A 13,367-nucleotide genomic window follows, 5' to 3' on the forward strand; every position below is an offset into this window, starting at 1 on the left:
TGCTCCACCGTCAGTCTATCTTCATCCAGCTTCTTGCCCCACTGCGAATTGCTCAAGTGCTTCTCCCACTTTGCCTTGGTGTGGTGCTCTTCAAACTTTCCCCTTTGCACCCCTCCTATTCCACATCGACTGAGAGGGGAAGCATTTTGGGATGCCTTCCAGCAGCTGAGGGGCAATGGAGGAATGCAAGTTGTTCCTGTTCTGCAGTTTCCTCTCTGATGACAACTGGCACAGAGGACCATCTGAAATCTGAAGTGCAGGGGGAGAAAATAACATTGCCAAGATTTACCATTCCTCAGCACTGCACCATGAACCCTCTGGGGAGCTCGCATGTAAAAATGCTTCCTACTGCGAACAGACAGCAATTGCTCATTCCCTAAGTCCGCATATAAAGTACAGCTATTAGGATACGGTATCCAAGGGCAGCAAGAGCAAACGGCACTGACCCCAGCATGGATTCAGCACCAGAAGCATAACCCATTGGTATAAACTTCCCCAACCCCCAGTCATGACCTTGACCCCATTAACAGAGTTCCACAGTCCTTTGGGATACAGGATTCCTAAGATTCACCAAGAGTGACAAAATCTTTTCTCACATTTCAGTCCTAAATGGCCTACCCTTATTTTGAAACTGTGATCCATAGTGCAAGATTTCTTAACCAGAGGAAACATCTTGCCTGCATCTAAGAATTTTGTATGTTTCAATGCAGACAGCCACAGTATGCGTTAATGAGCCACACGTTTTATTTTTATTTTAATTCCAATGATTCCATAGCACTTGTGGTGGTCTCATGAATAACACTCCAACTGAGAGTTGCTAAGACAAGGCAGAGGAGTTCTTATTAATGTGGACACCAGTGATTATTGAATACTGACAGTCAAGCTGACCCTGTAAGTTCAGTTTTGTCAAGGGGATAAAGGCAATCAGAAAGCGGCAGCTGGTCATTTTAGGAGACAAACTAACAATTCCTCCAAATTCATTTAATAAAACAGAAATGACACTCATTAAGTTAGGATACAAAAACTTACTGTTTTCATTAGGCAAGCTTCCATGCACAAAAAAACAAGACGCTGGAGGAACTCAGTGGGTCAGGCAGCATCTGTGGAGGGAAATGGACGGTCGATGGAGGAGGCCTGATAGGCAGATCATCTTCAGCCCTTTGTTGCCTCCATCTATCACCTCCCAACTTCTGTCCCTATTTCCACTCTCCCCTCCTCCTCCATCTGCCTATCACCCCTCCTCACCTGGATACACCCATCGCTTGCCTGCTCTTGCTCCACCCTTTTATACTGGCTGATCTCCCCGCTATCTTTCAGTCCAGATGAAGGGTCCTCCAGCATCTTGTTTTTCACTCCAGATTCCAGCATCTGCAATCTCGTGTCTCCAAGTTTCCATGCATACTTGTTATATAGTCAGAAGACTGTGTGTTGAAATCTGACTGCTGAGATTGAAGCAGTGCTGAACTGTCTGAGGTGCCATCTTGAATGAGGCAGTAAACCAAGGCCTTGTGTCAAGCATCCATGAAAGATCCCACAGCACTACTTAATTAGTTAATTAGTGTCCTGCCAATATTTATTTAAAACCAACATCACTAAAGCAGATTAGATGGTTATTTTCACATTGTTGACTTATAGTAACTTGCGCTGCAAAAATACTTCATTTACTGTAAAGGACTTTTGTCACATCCAGAAGTCATGAAAGGCACTAGGTAAATGCAAGTTCTCTCTTTCCTCCATGTCCCTTTTATAATGTAACAGCTGTAGGAACTGGAGGTTAAGAGAAAAGCAAATAGCCCTCATTTATTGTGTTCAAACACAAGATTCTCTCAGGTACATCAAGAGACACAATCCAACAAGTACCTCATCTCCAGGTTTGAAATAAGATACATCCAGTCCAGTTTCCATGATGACACCAGACACATCGCGGCCCAAAATCAAAGGAAATTCACTCCCAGCGGCTTTTAAATGCAACGGGTCACGTTTCATTCTTAGTGCAACAGCACCATAGCCATCTTTAAGAGACAACAAACATGCAGACTGTTGGTATTGGCAAACAGGCACACCAAAACTCCCAGGCATCAGTTGTATTAATTACGATGCAAATTAAGGTTTCACTGGAGGAAAAGTAAAACAAAATTTCAATCAATTACCATCAGACCCTAACATTGAAAAGCATTGGAACAACATAATGTACAACACTAGCAGGACATAATTTGATTCAAATGTCAAAATTGATTTTCTGAAAAATAACTTTACCTTTTATCTTATAGATTGGAATTGAGACTGTCCAATGAAACTACTGATGTAGCACAATGGAACAAGCATCAAGCCCAAAAACTGACATAGGGATTGGAAGAATGGGTGGGGAGAGAAGTAGTGATAACTACAAAAGTTGTTCTCTTTTGAGCACAGGGATTGAAATTCTTCCCAGCTTCCACTGAGTACAAGAACAGCGATGGATCATTTAACCCCTTCAATGAAATCATGCCTGGCCTTTTTTACTCATAATTACTAAATAGCTTTTGTTAACTAAAGATCAACCACAGATTTATAATTATTAATTGTGGAAGAGAGTTTCCTACGTTCCTGCCTGTGCAGTCAGTCCTCATAATTTAACCACTGTACAGTCATACAGCACGGATATAGGCCCTTCAGCCCAACGAGTTCATCCTGACCACAGTGCCCATCCATCTAGTCCCAATTTCCTGTGTTCGCCCCGTATCCCTCTAAGCCCCGCCCCTGCATGTACCTATCCAGTATAATCCAATACAAACAATCTTGAGATACTACAATGATGTAGGAAGTTTCCTTCTTTACCTCCACGTTGTAACATTATGATGAAGGATGAAACACTGAGTAGAACGATCCCTAAATGGGCCTTCTATCCCAAGGCCAGCACTCAGCTGACAGGGCCATTTGGCTCTCAACTTAGAAAGCACAAGTAGAACCCCGCTTCCTTTAATCGAGCTATTCTGGGAAGAGTATGGTTTCCAGGACCTGCACTCTAATAGCAATAGCAGAGCAGAGTTGCAACCTCACTTGGGAGTTGGTTACACACTAATCTTCCAACTCCAGGTAACAACAACTTCACTCGCGTTTTGCAGCAGCACAGAGAGATTCCTTTACCTTCTGAAATTCAGAAAAATATAAATACAATTTCAGAAATTTCAGAGAAAAATAATCAATTTGACTCAAAGTCAATAAACTATTGTATCGTATTCTCTTAGGTGTAAACCGTATTTGGTCAGATTCATATTAGCCAATTTATAGTATAAAACAGCTCTGCAGCAGAATCATGATCATTATCATATTATTGCTAGTCTATCAGATGGTGTGGAGTTAGGGAGAAGATGACAAAAGAAATATGTAGCAAAAATTACTTCACAATAAGGAACTTTTATCATAATTTAATGTTTATCATAATTATAAAACACAACCACTCAGAATTGTTAAAAATTGAAACAAGCTCAATTTTATGAAATCACCCAAGTGCTCCCAGTTACAGTTCACCACTCTCCAATCCTTCAAATAGCACAGAGGCCAGCATTCTCTCCATGCCTCCGTAATTACATCACCCCTGAATTACAGATAGGAAATCTTCATGCCGAGACTCTCATCGATGTTCAGTTAATTTACTGGTTTGGTTGCAAGCAGAGATGAGGAAAATGGAGATAGGAAAGTTGGGCTGCAAGCATTGTTTTAATGCTTTTTTGGATTGCCTAGTTCTTTAGCTGATGAGCTGTGAATGGAGTATGGTGAAAGAGACCAGAAACAAAAAAAACTGAACAGAAATCACCTTCATGAAAATCATTGAACATTTACAAATATATTGGCAAAACATTAAATTAGTACCAGATAAAAATATAAAGCAGACCCACAACCAAAATATTCCATAAGGTTTCCCCATGTCCAAATTTACAAGTAATGTGCAGGTTTATTAAATATGCAGTATAAACAACTTAAAGGAAAGAGAACATTTTTAACTTCACAGAAAAACATGAACTTACTTCTCATGGAAACGTCAATAGGATTTAAGCTGCAAGCATGAACTTTTATTATCACTTCATTGGGATAGTGTATAATTGGAAAGAGAAAATTTTTTGTCAAACGCAGCATACTGTTATTTCCATATTTATCTATCACCCAGGCTGGCATTACTGTCCGCTTGCATGAAGAGGTGGTAATCTTTCTACACAAGTCCTGCACAAAAACATTTACTCCAATTCTTATTGATTTGCAGAAAGACTCACTACCAACTTTTCTACTCACTGGATGCAACATTGTGAGAAACATAACCAAGCTGTGAAACTGCAGGTATCACAAACCCTTCATTTATCACTGACACAACTACCAAATACAAGACCCTGTCTGAACTGAAATCTCCAATAATAGACTTTAGAGCAAACTTTATATATGATACAGAAGCCCAAAAGTTGAAAGTGCAATGCAAGAACTGTGACCCTGTTCAGCAAACTTTATATATGTTACAGAAGCCGACAAGTTCTGAGGACATTGCACGAACACAACCCGTTGCCAAGCTCCACCGCTGAAGTGTTCACATCCCTCACCGTCTCCCCACTTCAGGTACCCAGCCCCGCACCCACTTGCTCGACCTCTGTGACCTCCAGCCGACATCCAATCAACGCCGCTTCCCACGGGCCGCCTTCCAATCAGCAGGCTCGTTGTTGACCGGTTCCAGACGCGAACCTACATGGCGGCGCCCATGCCGGATGGTTGGTGAAGAGGCGGTCGGAGCCGTGAGAGGAACCATGAGGGCCCGGAGCCTGAGGGAGGTGAGCGGGGGGGCCGGGGGGAGCGAGCGGGGGCCGGGCCCGGGGGGGAGCGCGGGGGCCGGCCGAGGGGTGAGGGGGGTGGGCGGGGAGCCGCTGGCGGGGCAGCAACGGCCCCGTACTGACCCCGAACGTAAATCACTCCCCTCCCCCCTCCGCCTCGCCCCCCCCGATCCCTCCTCCCCCCTCCGCCTCGCCCCCCCGATCCCTCCTCCCCCCTCCGCCTCGCCCCCCCGATCCCTCCTCCCTCCTCCGCCTCGCCCCCCCCGATCCCTCCTCCCCCCTCCGCCTCGCCCCCCCGATCCCTCCTCCCCCCTCCGCCTCGCCCCCCCGATCCCTCCTCCCCCCTCCGCCTCGCCCCCCCGATCCCTCCTCCCCCCTCCGCCTCGCCCCCCCGATCCCTCCTCCCCCCTCCGCCTCGCCCCCCCGATCCCTCCTCCGCCTCGCCCCCCCGATCCCTCCTCCCTCCTCCGCCTCGCCCCCCCGATCCCTCCTCCGCCTCGCCCCCCCGATCCCTCCTCCTTCTCCTCCTCCTTCTCCTCCTCCCCCCGATCCCTTTTCCGCCGCCGCCTCCTCCCGCCGATTCCTCCTCCTCCTTCACCTCCTCCCCGCTCCCTCCTTCCCCCCGATCCCGCCTCCGCCCCCTCCCCACCGATCCCGCCTCCTCCACCCCGATCCCTCCTCCCCGATACCTCCACCTCATCCTCCCTCTCCTCCCCGATCGCTCATCCCCCCGATTCCCTTCTCCGCCCACTCCCCTGATCCCTCCTCCACGTCCGCCTGCCCCCCTCGCCTGATCCCTCCTCCGCCTCCGCCTCCACCCCCGAACCCCCCTCCACCTCCTCCACCCCCGATCCCTCCTCCTCCCGCCTCCTTCTCCACCCCCGATCCCTCCTCCTCCCGCCTCCTCCTCCACCCCGATCCCTCCTCCACGTCCGCCTGCCCCCCTCACCTGATCCCTCCTCCACCTCCACCCCTGATCCCCCTCCTCCTCCTCCTCCACCCCCCGATCCCCCCTCCTCCCGCCTCCTCCTCCACCCCCCGATCCCCCCTCCTCCCGCCTCCTCCTCCACCCCCCGATCCCTCCTCCTCCCGCCTCCTCCTCCACCCCTGATCCCTCGTCCTCCTCTTCCTCCTCCACCCCCCCGATCCCTCCTCCTCCCGCCTCCTCCTCCACCCCCCCGATCCTGCCTCCTCCTCCACCCCCCGATCCCTCCTCCTCCCACCTCCTCCTCCACCCCCCCCGATCCCTCCTCCTCCCGCCTCCTCCTCGGTCACTCCTGTACTTTAACCCCCCCCTCGCATCCCTCCTTCAACTCAACCCCCCGTACGCTCCTCCTCCTCCACCTCCACCTCACCCCCCGATCCCTCCTCCACCTCCCCCTTCCACCCCGACCCCTATTCCCCCTTGATCATTCCTCCCGCTCCCCTCAAATTGATGCAGAGTAGAAAGCCAATTCCAATTGTCCTTTTTCTCTGACCTCTTTCCCCTTCCCCTCCCTCTCCCTCACCCTGCCCGTCGTGACCAACATTGCAGCGGGGCAGGGATTGGGAGGGAGGTGGCTGACTGAGTGAATGCATGGCAAGAGAATCATATTTATTGGGAAAAACAACAAATTTCAGATCATGGAGAGACGAGAGATTGCAGATGCTGGAAATCTGGAGCATAACACATATTGCTGGAGGAACAGCAGGTCAGGCAGCATCCATGGAGGGAAATGGACAGTTGACATTTCAGGTCGAGATTCTTCATCAGAACTGAAAAGAAAGAGAGGAGATAACCAGTATGTAAAGGTGGTGGGAAGGAGTGAGGCATGAGCTGGCAGGTGACAGGTGGATCCAGATGAGAGGGGGGTGATAGGCAGGTGAGGGAGAGAGGGAATGGTGTAAGAAGCTGGGAGGTGGTCGGTGGACGTGACCAAGGGCTGACAAATTTCACATCATATATGTCAATGATAATAAATCTGATTCAGATTCCCCTCCCACATATTTACTCAGTCAGCTGCCTCCCTCCCAATCACCACCCCTTGCAAAGTTGGTCATGAGGGGGAGGAAGAGGAAAGGAAAGCGGAAAGGGGTCAGAGTAGAAGGGCAATTGGAATTGGTTTATTCTGATCACATGTCCCAAGGTATGGTGAAAAACTTGGTTCTGCATGCCATACATACACATCATTTCAAAACATAAATACCTTGAGGTAATATAAGGGAAAAACTAACAGAATATAGTGTTACAGTTACGGAGAAAGTGCATTGCAGGTAGACAAATAAGGTGCAAGGGCTACAGCGAGGTAGATTGTGAGATCAAGAGTTCATCTTTAATATACAAGAAGTCTGTTCAAGAATCTTGTAACAACAGGATAGAAGCTGTCCTTGAGCCTGGTGGTGTGTTTTCAAACTTTTGTATCTTCTGCCTGATGGAAGGAGGAGAAGAGAGGATGTCTGGGATGGGAGGGATCTTTGATTATGTTGGCAGCTTTTCTGAGGCAGCAAGAAGTGTAGGTCGAGTCCATGGAGGAGAGGCTGATTCTTGTAATGGACTGTGCTGTCTCCACAACTCTCTGCAGTTTCTTATGGCCTTGGGCAGAGCAGTTGCCGTGCCGAGCTGTGATGCATCCAGATAGGATGCTTTCAATGGTGCAACTATAAAAATTGGTGAGGGTCAACGGGGACATGCTGAATTTCCTTGGCCTTCTTAGGAAGTAGAGGCACTGGTGTGCTTTCTTGGCTATAGTGTCTATGAGGCTGGACCAGGACAAGCTATTGGTGATGTTTTCACCTAAGAACTTGAAGCTCTCAACACTCTCGACCTCTGCACTGTTGATGTAGACAGGATCATATGCTCCGCTCCACTTCCTGAAGTCAATGACCAGCTGTTTTGTTTTGCCGACATTGAGGGAGAAGTTGTTCTTTTGACACCATGCCACTAGACTCTATCTCTTTCCCGTACTCTTTGTTGTTATTTGAGATACAGCCCTCTGCAGTGGTGTCATCTGTGAACTTGTAGATGGAGTTAGAGCAGAATCTGGCGATGAAGATCTTGCCAGAATTGTACAGGGATTTAGTGAGTCCCCATTTTCAGAACTCTGCATTTTATGGTCTCTATGCCTAAGGAAGGTGATAAAGCCAATATTCACCATTTTGTTTCCTGGGATGAGGGATTGTCCTTTCAGAGATTGAGAGGGGCCCATTCTCCCAGAAATTTACAAGACAGATCTGTAATTTCATTGAAATATAAGAATCTGTAAGCGATTGACAGGGTTGCGGCTCAAAGGTTCTTCTACCGGGAGAATCTAGAACTCTTAAGGCTTCATCTCAGGACAAGAGCTGGAGATTTTTTTTTACTCAGATGGCTGGAAATCTTTGGAATTTTCTCCTTCATAGACCTGTGAGTGCATCATCATTGTTTACACTCAAGATTATTATTATGCAACAAAATAGTCAAGCTACTGGATACTTTATGCTCTTTGTAAATGACAGGCCTTGTGGCCTATTTCTTTCTTGTGAGTTAAGCTGATATGATATGTTTACTATTCAATCAAAACAAATGTATCTAAACTGAAGAACATTTTTCCTCCTTTTTTAAAAAAATTAAATTTGAAACTGTCCACCTCCAAATTAAAGATTTTAATTTAATGTATTACAATATATTGATGTTTACAATTAAATGTTAATGTTAGAAACTGCTATCAATTAAAAATTTGGAGCTTGAAGCCATGACTCCAAACATCAGAAAAGTTGAACTGATCAAAAACTTCGTTGTGGAGCAACTACTTGTTTCATGTGTTCAACCCATTGCTAATTAGTTCAGTTCTGTCACAAGAGAGCTGACATGTTTCTCATAGGAAGGTGCAGTATACTTAATCTAGACATTTAAGGCATGATTGATTGCACAGAATACTGGGGACTTGGACAAAGGCCTGTGGGGAATTGGCTGCCATAAAACTTAATTGGATGGAAGAGTATTAATGTTTTGGATAGCCTTTTCTTATCCTGCCCATGTTTTATGTAAGGTTTATGCAACCTATTAACATATATTCTTATTAAAATTTTAGGTTTCCCTGGCTTTAAGGCAAGGTCGAATTAGTCCAACTGAGCTATGCCAGAGATGTCTGTCTTTAATCAGGAAAACAAAAATTTTGAATGCCTATATCACTGTCACTGAGGAGCAAGCCCTGAAACAGGCTGCAGATGCAGAGAAAAGACTGCAAAGAGGTGACTTCCAACTTTATTACCATCTATTACTAAAATTTTTAAGCAACTTGATTGCAAGAATATTTATTTTATATCCACTCTATTCTAACTGTTTCTAAATGTTGTAACTTATGTTTTTGTAACAAAACATAAATATGAACCTTATTCATATTTGACCTGGTGCAATTTTAGGTTCTTCCTTTGCTTTTTGTAACTGTAAAGGTTTGTTAGTTTTACCTAACATACATACTTTGATATTTGTCTCTCTTCTTTCAGATCAATTTATTTAGTAGAAATTGAGATTTTAATTATTGATACTAATTTTGCATGTGTTTAAAATAAGTACAAATGAAGTACAGAAATGTTAGGAGAGAAAATGTTCATTTGTATTGCAACTTTTAAGACAAAAGATCACTCCAATTATTTAGTTTTCAAATGCAGCCCTGTTTCCGTAGCATTTCTGAGAGGTTGCTTGTGTCCCATGAAGACAAAACTAAACTATTTGTTTAATTGCTCTGCCACTTCTTTGTTCCCAATTATAAATTAGTTAGTGTCACTGACTAAGCTAACACTCATTTAATTCATATTTTTAGGAAATGAATATTAATTAGGGAACAGTTATAGCAAACTATTTTAAGCATCATTATTTCCTATGTCACCTAAAACTAACCTTTTCTGATGCCCACACATGCTGAATCCAGCAAAAAAAAACAAGCAATTGATCGAGAGAACAAACTTTAAAGCTTCTTTAAAAGTGTGTAGAAAGAAAAAGGTTTGTGAAGGCGGACGTAGGTCCCTTGCAATCAGAAATGGGAAAATTTATAATTGGGAACGAAGAAATGGCAGAGCAATTAAATAAATAGTTTAGTTTTGTCTTCATGGGAGTAACCTCCCAGAAATGCTAAGGAAACGAGAACATAGAAGAGGAATTCACAGAATTTAGTATCAGTCAGAAAAATGGTGCTAGAGAAATTAATTGCACTGTAAACTGATAAATCATTATGGCCTGACGATCTGCATCCTGGGATACCTAAAGAGGTAACCACAGAAATAATGGATGCATTGGCTGTCACCTTTCAAAATGCTCGAGATTATGAAATGATTTCAGCAGATTGGAGGGTGGAAATGTAACCCCATTATTTTAAAACAATAGGGAGAAAGAAAACAGTGAAATACAGATTGATGTTAGGCTAACCAGTAGTGGGAAAAATGCTGCAATCTATTATAAATATTGTTATAACAGGACACAGAAAATATCAGATGGATTCAAAATGGATTTATGAAAGAGGGAATCATGTCTGACAAATCTACTGGTGTTTTTTTGTGGGTGTAATTGGTAGAATAGATAAAAAGAAAACAATTTAAGCAGTGTATATGAATTTTCAGAAGGTATCTGATAAATTCTAATGTGAGATGTTAGTGTGCAAAAGGAAAGCACATGGGGGTCAAATGCTTGCATGGATTGAAAATTGGTTGACAGATAGAAATCTGGGAGTAGGAATAAATGGAACTTTTTTGGGATGACAGGCAGTGAGTCGTGGAGTACTGCACGAATCAGTGTGTGGGACCCCAACTATTAACAATGTACATCAATAATTTGGATGAGGGAACTAAACGTAATATTTTCTAAATTTTCCAATGATGCCAAACTGGTTTGGGGTTATGAGGGGAAGGCCAAGAGGCTTCAAGGAAATTTGGACAAGTTGAGCAGGTAGCAAATGCAGTATAATGTGGATAAGTGTGAAGTTACTCACTTCAATAGGAATAATCAAGTCAGTGAAGTACAATGAAAAATTTGCTTGTGCATATGGTAGTAAACTTGACTTGATTTCAGTGAAATCTCATTCTTCTAAATGCTAATGAACACAGAGTTAACCGAAGCTCTCTTTGTACAGTAGTTCTCCATCCTAGGAATCAGCCTGGTCAACCTTTGTTAAACTCCCTCAGTAGTAAATATATCCTTTCTTGGGTAAGGAGAACAATGTACAAATTTCTGACAGGCATAATGCAGGGAGGATGTTTCCTCTGACAGGGGTGACGTTCTCAGGATTTAGGGTAAGATATTTAGGACTGAGCTGAAGAGAGTTTTCACTCAGAGTGGTGAAGCTATGAAATTCTTTACCACGGATGGCAGTGGAGCCCAAGTTTCTGAATTTAAAAAGGAGATAGATAGATTTGGATATGGGAGGGACCGGGAATATGGCACTGAGGCAGAGGATTTTTATTGTATTTTATAGTGGAACAGCCTTGAAGGGCTGAATCATCTACTTTAGTTCCTATTTTTCTATGTTTCCATGTCCTAATCAATCGGGAAAGAGCAAACTGCTCTCAGCGACTGTGCTTAAGGCATCATATTACATTTGTTTCATAATTTTGATAAATAACAATTTTTTACCAGGTAATCTGTATTGTATTAACATTATTTATTAATATGCACTTAGGAAATCCTTTAGGTCCATTAGATGGGGTTCCAGTTGCTGTTAAAGATAACTTCAGCACTGCTGGTATTGAGACTACATGTGCATCAAATATGTTAAAAGGTAAAGATTTTTAAAAATCAGTTTGGATTCAATCGAGGCAAACCAATTGAAATAAATAGTGGATGGAAAATATGGCATCAATTAATCAATTCTAATATTTATGTAATGTTTTCAATGTCTTAAGTATTCTGTGTAGGTGAATATTCTGTTCAAAGTCTGTCCTTGAGGATTACTACATGCCTTTGCAATTTTACATTTGATTTATCAAATATTCTACTCAGTAGTATTTTCTCTCCAGAAATTACCTCTCATTCAGAATGCTGCAGCTTACATTTTTACCACTACAAAGTCCATCGTTCCTATCTACATAAGAAATAGGAGCAGGAGTAGGCCACCTGGTCAAGCCTGCTCCACCATTCAATAAGATCATGGCTGATCTGGCCGTGGACTCAGATCTACCTACCTGCCTTTTCCCCATAAGCCTTAATTCCCCTACTATGCAAAAATCTATCTAAATATATTTAATGAGGTAGCCACTGCTGCATCCCTAGGCAGAGAATTCTACAGATTAACTACTCTCTGGGAAAAGCAGTTTCTCCTTATCTCCATCCTAAATCTATTCCCCCGAATCTTGAGGCTACGTCCCCTAGTTCTAGTCTCACCTACCAGTGGAAACAACCTTCCTGTCCCAACGAATATTCACAGCCCCCAATTTGGTGAACTCTATTCTATTCATAGAGGTATAAAGTATCCTGTCAACCCAGAGAGCTCTTGGGTGCAGAGTTAGTCAGTTCAGTTCACAGGCTTGCTGCAAGTGCACGCAAAACAGTTTGCTGCTTTACACAGCCAGAGTTAGATTGGAGAAAGCATTGAGCCAGGGTTTTAAACCTTAGCTATCCCTTTCATAATTTTATGTTTCTATAAGATCCCCTCCCATTCTTCTGAATTCCAGCGAGTATAGGCCCAGGCGACTCAACCTCTCCTCATAGGCCAACCACCTCATCTCTGGAATCCCCTCTGTAATGTTCTAGGATTTTTTGACTACTGATCCAGAAATGTTATATTTAACTGCAAGTTTTTTGAAACACAGTGACCTCAGCTTTATGGAGTCAGTGAGGGGAGTGTAAGGTGTTAATGGGTCAGGGGATGGAAAAGGTCAAGATGTTAAACAGTTTGTTATCCTGATCCAAACGTCCCAACAAATATTCACAGCCCCCAATTTGGTGAACTCTATTCTATTCATAGAGGTATAAAGTATCCTGTCAACCGAGAGAGCTCTTGGGTGCAAAGTTAGTCAGTTCAGTTCACAGGCTTGCTGCAAGTGCACACAAAACAGTTTGCTGCTTTACACAGCCAGAGTTAGTAAGGAGAAAGCATTGAGCCAGGGTTTTAAACTCAACCCTCTATTTTTACCATAAAGTATTGTTAAAAGGAACTGTTGCTTGTTACTTTTTTGGTGAAGTGCAAAGATTAAAGCAGCTTTTGAAAATTCAGTTTTTGGCATGTAACTATCAGTGAAATTGCAAGTGTAATTTTTAAATCTATTTTCTAAAAGTTCTTTCCAAGTGCTATTTCAGACTCTGCACCATCTTGGAGCACTTAATGAATGGTACTGTCAAGTGCTGGGACATGAGTTAATACATGTGGTCTGTCAACTTCCGTGCAATTCCTGGTGGCTAATTAAAGAATGGCACCACCAGAAGCCCAGGGTTCCCCAGTGACAGTTGCTATGTGAGGTAGACAGATTTGTGAAGGGAGGTTGGAAATATTCTGAAAAATAGTTGCAATAGGCCCTTCCAAAAGAAATCTGTGTTTGCTTTCTTCTTGCTGCCGCCTAGTCCTTCAGATATTGAGATGTAAATTCACAGCCTTCCAGATGTGCTATAAACTGCTGCCATTCAGCCAT

At 43.7% G+C, this 13,367-nt stretch overlaps 2 protein-coding genes across 2 annotated transcripts in view; one reads left to right on the plus strand and one right to left on the minus strand.

Annotated features, from left to right (window-relative positions):
* The window catches only part of rtn4ip1 (reticulon 4 interacting protein 1), a 36,605-nt gene extending 31,993 nt beyond the window's left edge, over positions 1 to 4,612 (minus strand). Inside the window, exons 1-2 of the mRNA XM_052024769.1 lie at positions 4,008 to 4,612; positions 1,861 to 2,012 (exon numbers count right to left, since the gene is read on the minus strand). Of these exons, the coding sequence (XP_051880729.1) occupies positions 1,861 to 2,012; positions 4,008 to 4,293 (438 nt within the window). The 5' untranslated portion in view covers positions 4,294 to 4,612. The remainder of the gene's footprint in view (positions 1 to 1,860; positions 2,013 to 4,007) is intronic.
* Positions 4,613 to 4,694: 82 nt separating this feature from the next.
* Positions 4,695 to 13,367, plus strand: part of qrsl1 (glutaminyl-tRNA amidotransferase subunit QRSL1) — a 28,010-nt gene continuing 19,337 nt past the window's right edge. The window contains exons 1-3 of the mRNA XM_052025264.1: positions 4,695 to 4,793; positions 8,843 to 9,002; positions 11,423 to 11,521. Of these exons, the coding sequence (XP_051881224.1) occupies positions 4,731 to 4,793; positions 8,843 to 9,002; positions 11,423 to 11,521 (322 nt within the window). The 5' untranslated portion in view covers positions 4,695 to 4,730. The remainder of the gene's footprint in view (positions 4,794 to 8,842; positions 9,003 to 11,422; positions 11,522 to 13,367) is intronic.

This window comes from Pristis pectinata, chromosome 10 (assembly GCF_009764475.1).
Source record: "Pristis pectinata isolate sPriPec2 chromosome 10, sPriPec2.1.pri, whole genome shotgun sequence".
NCBI classification, from domain to species: Eukaryota; Metazoa; Chordata; class Chondrichthyes; order Rhinopristiformes; family Pristidae; genus Pristis; species Pristis pectinata.